Source organism: Capra hircus, chromosome 1 (assembly GCF_001704415.2).
Source record: "Capra hircus breed San Clemente chromosome 1, ASM170441v1, whole genome shotgun sequence".
Taxonomy (NCBI): Eukaryota; Metazoa; Chordata; class Mammalia; order Artiodactyla; family Bovidae; genus Capra; species Capra hircus.
The window spans coordinates 134,651,912-134,670,236 of record NC_030808.1 but is presented as its reverse complement, the minus strand read 5'-3'; the positions used below and the strand labels follow the sequence as shown (position 1 = coordinate 134,670,236).

Sequence of the window (18,325 nt, the reverse complement as noted above, 5' to 3'; positions counted from 1 at the left end):
AGTTTTACACAATTGATGCAGGTATAATCAGGCCTTTGATATTGTGCAACCAGAGATATCGGTCACTTAGCAGTTATTGCTTCTTCCCAATCAGCATAAAAGACTTAGCCAATTAATGTAGAATTTAAGGAACCAGAAAAACACTAATTTTAAACAAACTACAAAAATATCTTGCAATGAAATTGGCAGTGTTTCTCTATGCAACTTTTAAAAGGGGAAATGCGTTCTGTAGGGTAAATTTAGGTTTCTTGGCAGAGTGTTTCAATCATGTGTAAACATTGGCTCCATTAGCTAGTACTGGAACAGAACAAAACCCATAGTTATTTTAACCATCATCAAAAGTGGTACTCAATTCCTCAGGAACTATATGGTAAAGGATGTGTTATGATGCACAGCAAAGAAGCAATAGATAGGAGGGAGTGGGGCACAAGGGCAAACCTGGGAAACCCTGTAAGGCCAAGGCTGTTAGTGACCTCAAAAATCCACCTGATGTCCAAGTAGACATCTAGTCTACTGATTTTTGGCAAGTGTGCCAAGACTGCTTAACGGGGAAAGAACAGCCTCTTTAACAGATGGTCCTGGGACAATTGGATATCCATATGCAAAAAGAATGGAATTACCTCAACCACATATAAAAACTGACTCAAAATAAATCAACCACCTAAATATAACACCTAAAACTATAAAACTCTTAGAAAAAAGTATAGGGATAAAATTTTATGACCTTGGATTTAACAATGGATTCTTAAATATGGCACTAAAAGCAAGAGTAACAGAAGAAAAATAGATAAATTGGACTTCATAAAACCCTCTGCACATCCAAAGCCATTATCAAGGTGAAGACAACCTAGAAAATGGAGGAAAATGTTGCAAATCATCTATCTGATAAGGGTCTAGTGTCCACAATACATAAAGAACTCTTACAACCCAACAACAAAAAGACAATTTAAAAATGGGCAAGGTGGACTTCCCCGGTAGTCCAGTGGTTGAGAATCCACCTTCCAACGCAGAGGACGCTGGGTTGATTCCCAGTCGGGGAATTAAGATCCCCCATGGGGTAGGGCCACTAAGCCCACACACCACAACTAGAGAGGAGCCTGCAAGCCACAGTGAAGATCCTGTGTGCCGCAACACAGATCCTGTGTGCTGCAACTGAGACTCACGAAGCCAAATCAATAAATATTTTTTTTTAATGGGCAGAGGATCTGAATAGACATTTCTCCAAAGAAAACACACAAACAGCCAACAAACATGTGACTATCATTTGTCATGAGAGAAATACAGATCAAAACTATAATGAGGTATCCCTTTACACTCACGAGGATAGCTTTAATTAAAAAAACAAACAAAAGTGCAAGCGTTAGCAAGGATATGGAGAAGTTGGAACTTTTGTACACTGTGATGGGACCACAAAATGGCTCAGTCACTGAAAAAAAAAATAAAAGTTTGGTGGTTCTTCAAAAAGTTAAAACAGAGAATTACTACATGACTCACTCTCAGGTATATATCCAAAATTGAAAATAGATAATCAAGTACTTAACACACACGTTCACAGCAGCACTATTCACAATAGTAAAGATGTGGCGACAGCCCAAATGTCCAGCAAAATAAGAAGGAATAAACCAATTTTGGTGTCTACCCAGAACGGAACACTATTCGGTCACGGAAGGGAATGAAGGACTGACACGTGCTACACTGTGAATGAACTCCCAAAACACAGCGCCAGAAAGAAGCCAGACAGAAAATGTCTCACATCTTATTAGTCCATTTTGTGTGAAATATCCAGCATAGATAAATCCACATAGATAAGTGGAACACAAATTGGTGGCTGCAAGAGGCTGAAGAGAGAGGAAGATGGGAAAAAACTGCTTAATGGGTAAGGACTTTTACTCTGGAGCAATGGGAATGCTTTGAAACTAGACAGGGTTGGTGGTTGCACAACATGATATATAAACTAAATGTCACTGAGTTATTTCTTCACTTTACAAAGGTGAATTTTATGTCATGTGAACATCACCCAATAAATTATTGTTTTTAAAAAAGAAAAGAAAAAAAGCTGACCCCTACCCCATAAATGCAAAGGGAGTGTGCTAACACTGTTCTCCAGCGACTGGAAAGGATTCTGAGGAAAATTTCACTCACAAGAGGAAATCAGGTTTCAGTTAAGCTGAGGAGAAAAAGCAGCACTGTGAAAGAGTCAGAGGAGACCTCAAAACAAAACTTGAGTTCCACAAGATTAAAATGAAAGGGCTAACAGAAAAGAGGACAGAGCAGGCCAACAAGCAGATGGAAAGTGGAACGCGACTGCTGGAGGGCAGACAGGAACAAGGGTGAGCAGTCGTGGGCTGAAAAGGCAGCACTCCAGTCTTAAAATTATAGAACTGTCCTCTCCTAAGATGAAAAACATTTCAGTTCTTCAACTATCATAACCAGACTTAAATTTCTCACTGCCAATTCTAGCATAGTAGGAATGTTACTCTCTTGTTAGAAAATATGGCATTTTATTCGTAAGTTATTTTTAGATAACCCAAATTCCAAGCTGAAAAACGAAAGTTATTTCTACAAAACGCACAACATCCATCAAGGAAAATTCACTTTCCCCTAAACAATTTTAAGCTCAAGCTTAATTCAAGGCTTATAATCTACATGACCTGGCCTGTGCAGCTTAAGTTCAAATAACACAACACTTTAAAAACTATTCTAATTGATTTTAAAAGTTAACTATTGGTTTCCTAAGACCACAGCAACGGTTGAACGATTAGTGCCAGTGACCAAACCATCTGTCTTCCCTGCTACCTCGCATACCTCTCAAGCAAGGCTGGAGTATTAGTGTACTTGTAGGCACTCAAATGTTAGATGTATGAATGGCTGGCTATTGATAAAAATCAATGTCAAAGACGAACATGAGGAATCAGTTAAGGCAAAAAACAAAAGTATTGTAGGAACAGAACTAAAGTGGAGTTTTTGCTAATGAGTAGCTGAGTGACCTTTGGCAATCAATTATTTAACCACCTTCTCCAGGCATCAGCTTCCTCAACTATAAAACAAGGGAGTTAAACCAGACAAAGTTAAAGTCCCTCCTCAGCCACAAAATTCTATTATTCTATGATATCACGATGGTTTCCAAAAGTCAGCCAAAACTCTATTATTCTATGATATCATCCATGGTTTCCAAATGTTAGTCAAACTAAAGTTGAAAATTTAGTCAAGATACCCTTCTAGGTTCTGAGGACAATATGGTGTGCGAGCCAGAGGAAAAAAAAGGCTAAATCGTTTACTATGTCTGAAGCCACTAAATAGTCTGCATTTTAATCAATGCTCAAATTAAATAAATACAGAGTTCTTGTTTCAGATTTTCCTAGTTTATGGAAACTAACAAACTGAAATGGATACAATAAAGTAATAATTTGTCCACCAGAAGCTCATAAATCTAGCTATAGTCAAATTATACCTAGAAAATTAGCTGAGGCCTAATATTTAACTACATCATAAGAAGAGAATTTACAAATGTTACACTGTAGGAAAGGGGCATCTTTTCTTCAACTCCTATCTAAGGATAGCAACAAAAACATAACCCATAATCTCTAGCACTGTAACATAAAGTATGAAGCATGCCCTGCCACAGTGCCAGAATGTTCTATCTGGTAAAATGATACTCTGAAAAACAATTTATCATTGATTCCTGCACTATTTAAAGAAGAAAATTATCTTACCAAGCTCATGTATTGCAAGCGCAGTGCTACAGTAGAGATGAAGTAATTTACTCACAGTCTGACATAACCACCTTTCAATCTCTTTCATAGCCAATTCCTAACAGGAGCACACACACACTTTCAGTCAGCTGTGCAGCCATTAGTAACTCAGAGTTGGCTGTTACAGCCAGGGAATCAAAGACATAACAGAGAATTCACAAACATTATTCCTCCCTGCAAGCAACTCCAAGTGCAAATTTGGAGTCCTTGTCCCAAAGCTACCTGAATTTTTTTTGCCCCAGGCAAGTCACTCAGCTCTCTGCTAAAAGTTAGTTGTATGAGGACAGGGATCTTTATCTGTTTTATTTCACCAAAACATGTCTAGCTTCTAAAATAAGGCCTAGTGTAAACTCAGTAAGTAAGTATTCAATGAGTAATAAATGTTGCTACCTAAGGCAATCAATCAAGCAAGTGATATCTAAATGACCCCTCTAACATTCTATGATTTGAGTTTTTATCCAAAAACATACAAATCCCCCACCAATAACTAAAATAAATTATTCTGAGGATTATATGGCACTTTCATATACAGCAACTACGGTAACAGACATCCTGTTATCACTGAAAAGCATCTCATTCATGAGGAAACCAACACTCAGAAACATTAATTACTTGCCTGGCCACATATAACAGAAGGAGGAGATAGATTTAAAACTCAAATATGCAGATTTCAAATCCAATATTATCCCACACCATATTATCTACTATAAACCCACATTTTTGCACATGTGCATACATGCTCACATACACAAACCTTAGAACTTTTTCTTGAAATTGGACTAAATTATCTTAACAAATAATCTAAGGAGTTAAACAACTTTTGAAAAAATGCAAACAATCGAAAAGATAATCCTTGGACATTTCCACTTCTGGATGAGACAGAGTAACAGGACCAGATAAACTCTCTCGTCTGAAATAATCAAAACCAGACAAAATACATGAGTTCAGAAAGGCAAAGACAGCTAGAGTATGTAAGACAAATTTCCAGAGAAGAGAGAGCTGCACAGAGAGAGAACTTCCAAGATCTGCAGAGGGCTACCCCTCCAGCCTTTGGCTGAGTACTAATCAGAGCATGCATCAGGAAGCTACACAGAACAGAGTAAAAATAAAAGGTTAACAGAGTGTAACACTTCATAACTACTGTAACTGTACCCCCACAAAAAGTCAAGGAGAAATATGGAAGACGTAAAAAGGCCCAAATCAAATTGCTAGTGATGAAAAAATACACTGGCTAGGGTTAACAGCAGATTAGCATTTCAGAAGATTAGAAATCTGTTTTCCAGCTTTTAATTATTTTGCCAGAATCTCTGTTGAATATTTTATATCCTTCAGCTGTAGTGTGGACCAGCAGTCTGCTGAGACAGCTACGTGCCAAGCCACAAGGTAGCCTTAGTGAAGCAGGGACACTAGAGAATATGATGCATACAGTGATCACACGGTTTATATATGGTACATATATATGGTATATATGGCTATGGAAGCCAAGGTGGGGACATCTCACCCAGGGAGCGGGGTTCAAGGGAGAGAGAGTTGGGAAAATTAGGCAACTTCAAAGGAAGCTATTATAACTAATTTATTTACACTTCCATTCGCAAGTTGAATCCAATATCCTTTTGGATAATAACTAAGTGGGCAAAGGGAAATGATCAAAAGAATGATGACTCCAGCAAGGCACAAGATGGTGAATTTTTTAAAAAAAGCATGATTCGTTCACTTACTCATTCACTGAATTTTAACTGAACAGTACCTGACTATGTGCCAGGTACTGTTTCAGGTGCTGGGGATACAATATAAAAGTCAAACAATATAAAAGGGTCTCTCCTCAAACAGAATTAACTTTCCTACAGAGGGAGATAGAAACAACAAAAGTCAAGTGTTAGCCTCTCAGTCGTGTCTGACTCTTTGCGACCCCTTGGGCTGTAGCTCGCAGGCTCTGTCCATGGAATTCTCCAGGCAACAATATCGGAATGGGTAGTCCCTTCGCTAGAGGCTCTTCCTGACCCAGGGATTCAATCCAGGTCTCTGGCACTGCAAGCAGATTCTTCACCATCTGAGCCACCAGAGAATCCCACCTAAAAGAAAACAAAAGTGACAGAACAGAGTGGCACTGAGGGTCAGCCCTAGAGAGGCAAAGCTCTCTGAGGAGGGAACACTAAGCTGATACCCAGAAGGCTCCAGCCACGAAAAGATCCGAGGTAAGTACATAAGGCAGAGCAAGAGTTGACTGCAGACCCTCGGGTGAGAAGAACTTGGCACCGAAGGAACTAAATGGTGGTGTGGTGGGGCGCAGCGACAAGAGAAGAAGCAGGTGGCAGGCAAGAGTCTCCATATAAACATTAATTTATAAAGCAGGAAGACTGAAGCCTAGATATACGATATTTATGAATCACTGTTAATTTCTTAGGTGTGATCTTGGTTATTATAAATTTTTAAGAGTCCTTATCTTTTAGACACACACACCGAAGAATATTTTATGCAATTTTCTGAGTTTGCTTCAAAATAATCCAAGCAGAAGACAGGGGGAAGTGATGACAAAGGAGTGGATTGGGAGTGGGGAGGTACCGAACAAACAAAACTGACCCTGAGTTGATAATTGTTGAAACTGGATAATGGATACATAGAATTTCATTATACTAGTCTGTCTACTCCTGAATGTTTGAAATTCTCCATAATAAATACATTTTTTAAAAGCAAACTTACTTAAAATATAAGTAGAGGTATTAGTAAACATAAATGCCCCCTTCACAGGGGAATTTTCAGGGCTGCAAAATTATTCTGTATGATACCACAGTAGATGCATTTGTCAAAAGCCATGTAATTACAACAGAATAAGCTTTAATGCAGCCATGAAATTAAAAGACGCTTACTCCTTGGAAGGAAAATTATGACCAATCTAGATAGCATATTGAAAAGCAGAGACATTACTTTGCCAACAAAGGTCCGTCTAGTCAAGGCTATGGTTTTTCCAGTGGTCATGTATGGATGTGAGAGTTGGACTGTGAAGAAAGCTGAGCACTGAAGAATTGATGCTTTTGAACTGTGGTGTTGGAGAAGACTCTTGAGAGTCCCTTGGACTGCAAGGAGATCCAACCAATTCATTCTGAAGGAGATCAGCCCTGGGATTTCTTTGGAAGGAATGATGCTAAAGCTGAAACTCCAGTACTTTGGCCACCTCGTGCGAACAGTTGACTCATTGGAAAAGACTCTGATGCTGGGAGAGATTGGGGGCAGGAGGAGAAGGGGACGACAGAGGATGAGATGGCTGGATGGCATCACTGACTCGATGGACGCAACTCTGAGTGAACTCCCGGAGTTGGTGACGGACAGGGAGGCCTGGTGTGCTGCAATTCATGGGGTCACAAAGAGTCGGACACGACTGAGTGACTGCACTGAACTGAAGCCTTAATGTCTGCAAACTTTTTACAAATTCAGGGGGCAGGAGTTGGATGAAGGTAGTCAAAAGCACAAACTTCCAGTTATAAGATAAATAAGTATTAGGGGTATAATGTATAACATGATAATTAACACTGCTACATGCTATATATGAATGCTGTTGAGTAAATTGAAGAATTCTCACCACAAGGGAAAACACTTTTTTTCTATTTCTTTAATATTGCATCTACATGAGATAACAGTGTTCACTAAACCTACTATGGTAGTTATTTCATGATGTATGTAAGTCAAATCATTATGCTGGCCATGTTAAACTTACACAGTACTGTATATCAATTATATCTCAATAAAACTGGAAGAAAAAAAAGCACGTAGGAGGTCAGAGAATCTGACCTGATGATATACAGAATGTAATAGATGCTCCCTTCCAGAAGCAGCTTCAACGGATTCAGATGTACCCATAAACTTTCATCAAGAGGCCCTGCAAAACCCTCAAAGTCTAAGAACCCCCATCAGAGTACACAAAACTTAGTATATGTGGGATCCATACCCTTGTCTAGGGAAAGGCTCTAAGGTTTTCACAAAATAAGTTGAAAACCACTGATATTTCTCTTGACAGCAACTTCCTAGCTGAAAAGCCAGTTTCCATTGTTTTTAAACCTAATGCCATTTTGGCCTTCCCTGCAAGGACATTACTATGCAGCCATTACCACAAATAAGTTACCACCAGTAAATTTTACGATTCTGAAAGAAAGTTGTGACAGATACCCAAATAACAAGAAAGATGGCAAATTATGTCTAAGTCTCCTTTACAATTTCACCTTGTTAAAATACTGTATTTCATTTAGTCTAAATGCACCATTATTTTTTGTGCCATTAAGAAAGAGAAAAGGCTGTCAATTACCTGATGACTCACCACTGATTGCAAAATGATTCCAATTTCAGAGATGTTCAAATGTGAAAAAGCTGTACATCTTATAATTCATGAGACATACTGTTCAAAAACCTCAATGGCTGGACCCCATCTCAGATCTCCTAAACAAATTGCTCAGAGTAGGTCTCTGAATCTGTATTTTGTTTAAGCCCCTCGGATGACTCTGGCTGGATAAAGACTATGTAAACTGTTAACTTTCAGAGGCAGCATAGTAGAGAAAGCACGCACTTTAGAGTCATACAGCCCCAGACATCTCTGTGACCTCCAGCAAACTGTGTAATTTCCCAGAGTCTCAGCTTTATCTAATAAAAAATGCCAATGCCATCTACTGCCAACAGTTGATAAATAAAAGAAATTAAGTGAAACTGATGACACAGAGCAAGACATATTTATAAAAGAACACGTTCATTATTTATGAACAAGATAGAACATATTTGTCTTAAGAACAAGAATGAAACCTCTGAAATTACTTTTCAAAAATAGTCTGCCACTCAACACTGTTAAGACAGTTGAGAATTTTCAGTAAATGGTTTATTATGTAATTCAGCAATACACACATTTGTTTTGGCACACCACATTTTTAGAGGTCCTACATAAATGAAAGTTGTTTATAACATCTTGATTAGAAAATATTATACTTGGTATACATCAACAATAACAGAAAAAAAACATAGTTTTAAGCATAATACAATTTCAGAGTAGGTAATGGCTCTATTTCATGTCAAGGTTTTCTTTTGTTTTAGTACATATAGCTGGCAAGTTTGTTCAGAACACTGGCATAACTGTGTTAAAACCCCAAAAGTAGTCATGTAGAACTTCTCAATTCAGGATGCTCAAAAAGGAAAAAAAAAAAAAAAAAACCATGTTTCATTTGTTTCTAAAGTGACCCTTAAAGTCCAAACAGTATTTCAGGCAGCACCTTCAGAACAGACGAGTCACTCAGGATGTGACACAAGAGACAGGTTTAGCCATAACTGGACAGTTCTCCCACGTGTGTAGAATGAAGACTGGAAAAAAAAATTCAAAACCCACAACTGCAGGATGTCTCAGTGTTGCTCTCCCAAAGAAGAACACATGGATTCAAATTAACACTGTATCAATACCACCAACCCCACCCAAAACATCCAGGCTTAGGAGCACGGTGCAGGGCGCTAACCCACCTCCACCAGCACCCACCTCCTCAGAGTCTGAGCAGCAGCAGGACAGGCCCCACAGCAGCAGAAAGAACACGCTCACTGCTCCCCCACCCCAGACACTTGAGGTTGAAAAGGAAGAGAGTGCTGGGAGAAAAATGGCTCATCTCATTTTTCTTTTCCTTCAACCATTTTCAATAAGAAAAAGCTGCCCAAATCTGAAACTTTGATTCCTCTCTGCCTCCTCCCTTTTCTTTAGCCCTACATTCTCCCCAACTGAGTCTTCTCCAAACTCCCTGTGAGTTCCCCATAAACCCATCCCACACCCTCAACTGCCCTAGCTGATCCCCTAGTGGCTCAGATGGTAAAGAATCTGCCTGCAACATGGGAGACCTGGGTTCAATCCCTAGGTTGGGAAGATCCCCGGGAGGAGGGCATGGCAACCCACTCCAGTATTCTTGCCTGGAGAATTCCCATGGACAGAGGAGCCTGGCAGGCTACAGTCCATGGGGTGGCAAAGAGTCAGACATGACTGAGCAACTAGCACAGCACAACAAGGCTAACTCTGTTCCATCCGCCTGATCCATCTTTCCAGCCTGCAAGCCACCCTTTGACTGGGGCCAAAGCTATCTTCTCTGTAACCCTTCTGTGTACTCTCCTTCCCTAAATTCTACAGTTTCACATTACCTATAAAATAAAATTCAAATTCCTAATCTAATTTCAACCTACCTCTCAGCTTTATATTCTGCACACTTCCTGGTTTTGCCAGATTTTCTCATCTTAGCCACATTAAATTGTTCCTATTCCTTGACTGCACACATACCTGCTTCCATACATCTCTGGCTTTGTGCTATTTTTTCTGCCTGACATGAAATGCTCCTCTTTTCCGTCTTTCAAGCTCATCTTTGGAGATGAGACTCAAATGTCCCCTTTTCTAGAAAAACCTTCCCTAAACTCCATAAGACCCTCCATCCTTCTACAGTCAAAAGCAATCATTCCCACGATAACTTACATCAATCAGAAGTATAACTCTTATCTTAATGTTAGAGTTGTAGCTACAACTGTTACTCTCTCCTACGAAATTTCGAGTTCCTTAAGAGAAGGAATTTAGTAACTTTGAATTGCCATTTTCTACCACAGTATGTGGTACTTGGTTGGGCTTCAAAAATTTTTACTGGACTGATTCGAGAAGCAATGATCTCAACTAGTATTAAACTGATTTTAAATAAGATGTTAACAATGCTTAACTCTTCCAGAGGGTACTTTATTTTAATGGAGAGGCAGTTATCCAGAGTGAATTCCTAATTGGTGGGAGGCGGAGTCTGTTCTCGGAGTCCCCTAGACTCCTACAGATGCCCTGCCGCCAGCATCTCTGCTATCACGACCAGTTTATACCATACCCCCCATCCGTCAGCAAATTTTTCCCACACCCTAGCACTGCCCCAGCCACAGACAACTTTCACCAGCTCTGGACTTCCAGGGAACTCAACTATCAGAATTAGCAACTAGACAGTGAACAGGAGAGAACGTGGATAATAGTGAAGACAAATGAGCACGTATGGCAGCAGGCTTGTCAATTCTTCTCCTTAAGAGTTTCAGTTAATCACAGCTCCTCCAGAGCTGACAGAGAGGCAATATAGATTCTGGACTCGGTTAAGACCTGGCCCTCTACTCACTGCCCAAAGGGCCCCAAATCAGAGTCCTCATTAGTAAAATGGGGAATCGAATGCCAACACTGCTGCCTAAGCAGGCCCTGGGGCAAATAAAGGGATTCCCCACAAAGCTTGTGAAGCTTTTGGAGTCTCTATACCAATAGACCTCCATCAAGACTGCATGCCCTACTACCAGGGAATGAGCTGGTTACATACTTCCTTCAAATCTGTAACAATACATACCCAAAACAGGGATTATTTTGTACCTGACATAGGGAAAAGATTTTAACGTGTCAGCAGCACTATATTACTGTGCAGCAACCATTACTGTGACCACCACCACTACTCTTCCTAATAGTGTCATTACCAAAAAACTACACATCACCAGCTCTTCAACAGTCAAAGCCCAACCCTAACTTCCATTTACACACTGTGATCACTAGCCTTTAACCCCAGCTTCCTAGGACTCCTCTAAAATGACAGTAATGAAACCACAAAGATATTAAACTACAAACAAAGGGAAAGTAGACAACAACCCATCAAATATTTCAACAAACCTGTGCATGACGTGCTTGTGTGTGCTTAGTCGTGTCCAACTCTTTGTGACCCTATATGCAAGATGCAACACGGCTGAAGGAATGGTCAGTGCTTCTCAGGACCCCTGGAGGGACTCAGCCCTGGAGGCACCAAGGGCCACCAGCCTGAGGCTCTAGCCTGTCAAAGGAGGAGCCACTAATGAGGGACATTCAAAGCTGCTGGGCCCCCAGGTCTGGCAGTTAACGCGAAGTTTTTCTCTGAAGAAACTGAACCACAGAGACAAGGGAGTTGTAAACAGAAGTCCAAGTCTACAGCCTGAATAACGGCACCCTCCATCTCTCCCCAACCTGATAATCCAAACCCAGGCAGCACATCTGAGGCAGCAGACTGGAGGTGTCTTCTCCACAGACGCTGACTAGTCCTACAGAAGAGGGGAAGGTGCTGATAGGAGGCTCCCAGTGAAAAGCCCACTCGCACCCCATGAGAGGCCAGGAGACCTCTCACACACACACACACAAGCTTGCTCTCCCATAATCAACTTTCCAGAATCTCACTCTTAATTAATTACAGACATGGAAGCATCAACAGATATAATTTACATGAACAGAAAAAGAACTCTGAAATAAACAGGCACATTGGAGGAAGCAGAAGAAATATTTTTAAAATATTAAATATACAGAAAGAATTAAAAACAACATATGCCTGAAAGATAAATGAAGATAATATATCCATAAAATTAGAATAAAATGAAATTGAAACAGGGAACAGAAGGAATTCTAAAATTTAAAATCATTAAGATTTTTCAAATACAAGAGCTTAGAAGACAAAACTGAGAAAATTTCCTCCTCCTTCCACCTCCAAATATAAAGATATAAATAAGAGGCAACATAAGTTAAGGCTATCTGAAGATCAATTACAGGAGATTCAATAACCAAACCAATAGACATTTCGGAAACAAACAAAAAGTGATGGACAGGAAATTATCAGAAGTAACAGACATTCTTTAAAACTGAAGGATATGAGTCTCTAGATTGAAAGGGCTGACTAAGACAAGAGGAACCAAAGACAGGAGAAGGGGCCACAGAGAAGCTTATAAAATCACAGAATTTCTTAAAGACAAAGACCCTAAGCTCAAACAACAAAGAAAAAAAGCATCAGAATGCCTTTGGATTTTTCATCAGAAACCCTTAAAGCCAGGTAACTGTGAAAAATGCCACCAGAAGTAGCAAAAACATATGTATTTTTTTCTGTCTGATATGTAAATTCTGTCAAATCACCTAAAAGCATGAGGACAGGATAGACATCTCCAGACGTACAAGGCCTGAAATAATTTACCTCCCATGCACTCTTCTCGGGAAGCTACTGAGGATTCACTTTAGTAAAAGGAAGCAAACCAAGAAAAAGAAAAGGCAGGAGATCCAGGGAACAGAGGAAAAGCGTACAGAGGACAGAAGAGAGGGGTACAGAATCTGCAGAGAAAACAAGCTTGCTGCTTTCTCCCTCCAAAACAAGGAGGCTCTATGAGGAAAACAAGTGGAACTGATAGATGATTTGATGTGTTACTTGAAAAAAAATATCAAAAGGCATTTAACATATTTCTTGGAGTGTATGAGAGAATGTAGCCATAGATACAGAATAGACTAATCAAAAAGTTTAAGCCTCTTATTTGTTCCAGGAAAAACAAAAGCGTTTTGGAAAAGAAAACATAACCATTTATGGGTCACCATTTAACTCAGAAGTGAATTTATATTTATGTGTGTGTGTGTGTATACATACATGTATACATACAATAATGTATAATAAAAATTTATAATATAAATATATACACAATAATGTAAATATAGATTGCTGGTTTTACTAAAAACAATGAACTAAGCACAGGGGTTTGGGAATGAGAAGAGGGCAACTGCTCAGTTATTATACTAGGATATCTACACTGATATCAAAATATGAAAAGTAAAAAAACAGGGGGACAAAAAAGAGCTAGCTTGGGAAAGCAGCTTCCACTGGAAAGTAGGGCCTGGAAGATGAAAGGCCAAAAGCAGAAGACTATTGCTTTTTAAGCCTTTTAGCGTTACTGATTTTTTTAAAACTATGTGCATGTATGAACTGCATTTAAAAAAAAATTATTTTCATGCCAAAGACAATTAGTTCCGTTTAGTTCAATTTATGAAGTCAACTACCAACTTCATTTATAAGTTTCGCACTTGGCAATGCAAATTCGTTGTCTTAGAATATAGACACTGTATAATATAGAATATTATACAGTGATGGTTAATTTCTCAAGTTAGCTTTTAGAAGGCACGTAAATCATAATGATACAAAAACATGACACAAGCAGTCTTAATAAGAGTTCCTATAGGAAACTGCATTCTGAGAACTCAGTACACCTGGTACACATCACCCCACCCACTTGCTCTTTTCCAGCCAGGAGTAGCCAAGGAATACTTTCAAGTTAGAATAGAAGGATAGATAAAAGAAGAGGAGGACCTGGATCTGTGCAGGATGGAGAGTCAAGAGACCCACTATAACAGATCAACTCTTTCTGTATTAAAGAAAATACTACAGGTCTCCCCTGTCCCAGAGGTGACTGAGGTTTTGATCAGCAAGGAAATTCTTTCTCCCTTCTTCCCAATGGCTCATTCCTGGGCATAAATTGGATGTTTATCAATCAGGTAACAAATACAACGCTTCAAGTATTAATTAGCAATTATTCTTTTCCACCACACCATAATCAAACTTCTATTATAAATATCTTCATTTCATTCAATGACACTTTGTGGTCTATGTCAACACTACGTTTGATTTTTTTAAAAAAGATTATTAAATGTGTGGCCTTGAGCAAGTTACTGAAAAGTCTCACTTTCTTCATCCTTAAAATGGGGATAATAATATTCACCTCACCGGGTCACAAGAAAATTAAAGAAAATAACGTGTATAAAAGATGGAGGAGCAAGTATATGGCAGGCACTCCATGTCAGCCTCTGGTTGTCCCCTGTCCCTTTCCTCAATCCAGTTCAGTTGGAGACCCAACTCCTTGGGTCTCCATGACTGCAGCATGCCAAGCTTCCCTGTCCTTCTCCTGGAGATGATTTCTTACATATAAACAAAGCCACAAATTATATACACATTTTTAACCAAAAAATCGTTACAAAATCATGCACAATAAATACATAGTAGTTTTTAAATGAGTAAATCACTATTTTAAAAATATTACTTTTTAATTAATGTGATGGGTTAATTTATAAACAATATTTTTCCTAAACCTTAGTCTTGCTTCAAGCACTAATCCAATTTGCAATTTTCATTCAGCTAAACGAAATTCCGCTAATTCTGCTAGACTGCAAAGAGGATTTAGAATGGCAGGACATTACAAAAACACAGCATTCTTCTTTGGTTAAAGACTACAAACCCATATATGCAACAGTGTCTAAACAGTCTGCTTAAAAGCAATTCCATTTTAACACTAAGTCGACTTCAACAGGCTTCAAGAAAGTCTTATGACTTTTAAAAAACAGAATAAAATGATAGGTAAAAATAATTTTTCCCATCAAACACTCAGATGTACCACAAATCTGAGATGAAATAAAGACGGGGAAAAAAAACAAACTGCTCTTTGGCCCATAATACACAAAAGAAAGTGAATGTCTAGGTATCTGCAAGTACCAAAGACTTCCTATTTGGGGCCATTTCTATTAGACCTTCCTCTAAGGGGTTACTTCCAGAATCCACAAAGTCATATTTTTCAAATTAATTCCCCAATAACAAAACTATTTAGGTAGAACAGAACCACCAGCTGACCCAAAGCCAAGTTCTCCTTTCCTTAGAAGGTATCAACGAAGAACAGTGGCCCAGAAATACAGGACCAGTCCAAACTCCAACATATCCAAGACAAAAACCAAGGTACTGAAGAAGTTACAAGGTCTGGCACCTGGAGATTCATTCACTATTATAAAATACGCTTATCGTCCCAGATCTGGAGGCTGCCTCGAACACGTAGCGCCCTTATAACCAATTTCTTTCATTTAAAGAAAGTATAAACCTATGATAGCAGCAAAGTATCAGCACAGTAGTGTGGCCTCTACCAGGGCATCAAATTCACTGCAGTTCCTAAATAAAACGTGGATTTCGAGTACCCAAAGTCCAGGGCCCTAGAGCGACACGTATAGAAAGGGTCAAAGAAACTTGGAGCGGCGGGGAAGAGTGCCTCTGGGGAATAAGGCGAAAGGCTGAAGAGGCTGTAAGCAGGCTGGAATGGAGTAGCTCGCCGGCGGCCGAGGGGTCCCCGGGTCTTTAGGCGGCTTGGGGAGTAGGCCGGAAGGCTGGCCCGGGGTCGGGGGCGGGCAGGGACCACACCTCCCGGCCAGCACAGCAGGCAAACGCCGGGGCCCGGAGGCGACCCTGGAGCTGGGACCGACCCGCCCGCGGTCCAGCGCGCGCGGACTGGGCCTGTAGCACCCGGGCCCGGGCCGACCTGCCCGCCCTGGCGCAGGCGTCCCCACTCACCGATGAGCCGGCGCACCTCATCCTCGCTCAGGTAGAGGCTCACGCTGGGCCCCGCGGCCGCGGGCGGCAGCGCCGGGGGCCGCGAGGCCGGGGCGGCAGCGGCGCCAGGCGTGGGCAGCAGCGGCAACAGCGCGAGCAGGAGCAGCAGCGGCGGCGGCGGGGCCTTCAGGCCGCGGGTCCCCGGGAGGCGGCCCTGGCCCGGCGGCCCCGGTCCCGCCGTCCCGCGCATGGCCACCGCCGCCGCCGCTGAGGAGAAGCGTGGGCCGCCCGCCGCGCCGCCGCCGCCCACCCCCGGCCCCGAGCCCCTCACAGCCCCGAGCCGGGGGCGGCCGCCCAGCTCATCGCGCCGCCGGCCCGTGGCAGCCGGCCGCCGCTTCAGACCGCCGGAGCGCGCCGCCGCGGCCGCCGCCTCCTCCTCTTCGGCGGCATCGTCCGCCGCGGGGAGCGGGTCGCGGTAACGCGCGCGCGCGCCGCCGCCGCTCTGAGAGCGCGCACGCACGCCCCGCCTCCTCTGTGCGGACCTCGAACCTCGCGAGGAACCCTTTGGTTTCCGAGGAGCATTGCTGGCCTAGGACTTTCCGGTCACCCTCTAAAGGAACCAGTCCTCGCCCCACGTTGTCACTAGCCTGGTGTTTGCTTGCCTATTGTCTGTAACACACACACACCCGCCCAGGATGGAGGGTCGTGGCGGGCAGGCCCAGGCCGCGGCTGCAGCAGACCAGGCTCCCAAATCCAGGGAATTGCGTGGATGCGGCCGTGGATTGCAAAAGAGAAACATGCTTTTCGTTTGGAGAGAAGATGGAGACAAATAGAAATCACCTTTTATCCTACCAACAGAGGTCAACACTAACATTTCTCTGTCTGTCTTTATGGGTATATACTATATACTTTTATTTTCCGAGATCTTGTTCAGCAAACTTTTTAACCTTATTTCTACATGTGACAAATTTTTATTTTTTATAATCGTTCTGCATCTCTATAATCAACCTGCATTTGGAGTCGTTAACATATGGTCCGTGCTGGACTTTGACAGCTCTCCCCCGCCATATGAAATTGTCTGCAAAAGTGTGTTCTGTGTGTGGGCTTGAGCACACACAGAAGTGATATGGACATCTCAATTGTTGTAGGGAGTCCCTGTCCTTCAACGAGGTTAAGAATCAAAGATACACCTGGTCTCTTTTTAAAGGTGATCCAGCGAGCCGGTGCGCCTTGTAATGTCATGACCTGTCGCAGTGAAACCTGCTCCAGATGCTGCCTCTCTTCTGGAGGCTTCCAAGCATACTTGCCAGTCTGGGTCACCTAGTCCCTGTAGGCAGGTCTCTGCCTTGACCCTTCATGCTTCCCACCAGGCCTGCGCCCCTACAAACAGCTGCTCCCTGCCAGGCCCAGCTTCAGTGAGCAGTTGCTGCACCAGTGGTGAGCCCCTGAGAGGCTGCTATTTTTATCCTCTGGGGAGGGTGGGGGAAGTCCTGGAACTTGGTATTCTTCTCTATGGAGAGGGATGGATTCCAATTAAACTGCCCTTGATAAAGTGTTTCCAAATAGGAAAAGGAGTAAGTCAAGGCTGTATATTGTCACCCTGCTTATTTAACTTATATGCAGAATACATCGTGAGAAACGCTGGACTGGAAGAAACACAAGCTGAAATCAAGATTGCCAGGAGAAACATCAGTAACCTCAGATAATGCAGATGACACCACCCTTATGGCAGAAAGTGAAGAGGAACTAAAAAGCCTCTTGATGAAAGTAAAAGAGGAGAGTGAAAAAGTTGGCTTAAAGCTCAACATTCAGAAAACGAAGATCATGTGCCGGGGTCCAGCCCCGGTGGATCCAGGGTAATTCGAAGGTGGAGACAGAGTCGGCATCCTGGAAAAAACTTAATTAATTACAGATATAGAGGGAGATTAGAAACAGATAGTGTAGTAGGAGAATTAGTGGAGAAAAGAGGCTGAATAACTGGTTTACATGGAATACCAATCACCACCTACGTAGGCCACAGGCGTCTTTCCATTCTCCCAAAGGAGAGAAGGCACTGAGGCCTCCCCGGTCTGATCTCAGAAGCCCAGGCAGAATTAGCAGGCTTGGTGAGTACCCACATTTCAGATGGGAATTCAGCCAGGAAAATGGGGAGCGAGAAAGAAGTGACACGGGGGAATCAGTCTTTCCAGAAACTGATCCGATTTCCTTATTTTTCAGGTTTGTTTATATACCTTTTTGTTATACATAGGGATGAATACAGAGTCACTCGGGGGTCAGCAGACCTGACCCTTGTCACAATCAGGTGCTTCATATAAAATTATACAAAGGTCTTATGAGTTTCATCATCTTCTGGCCATGAGGTCTGCTGACATTTTATGGCCCTTTCTGATGTCGGTCAGTTAACCACAAAACTTACTTTTCCAGGGGTGATTTTTTTCT

General features: G+C 41.8%; 1 protein-coding gene across 2 annotated transcripts in view; it reads right to left on the bottom strand.

Annotated features, from left to right (window-relative positions):
- RYK (receptor-like tyrosine kinase) overlaps positions 1-16,223 on the bottom strand; it is a 111,270-nt gene extending 95,047 nt beyond the window's left edge. Inside the window, exon 1 of one of the 2 annotated variants that reach the window (XM_018051063.1) lies at positions 15,908-16,223. In XM_018051063.1, coding sequence (XP_017906552.1) covers positions 15,908-16,136 — 229 coding nt within the window. In that variant the 5' untranslated portion in view covers positions 16,137-16,223. The remainder of the gene's footprint in view (positions 1-15,907) is intronic. The other variant, XM_018051054.1, reaches the window with a different exon arrangement.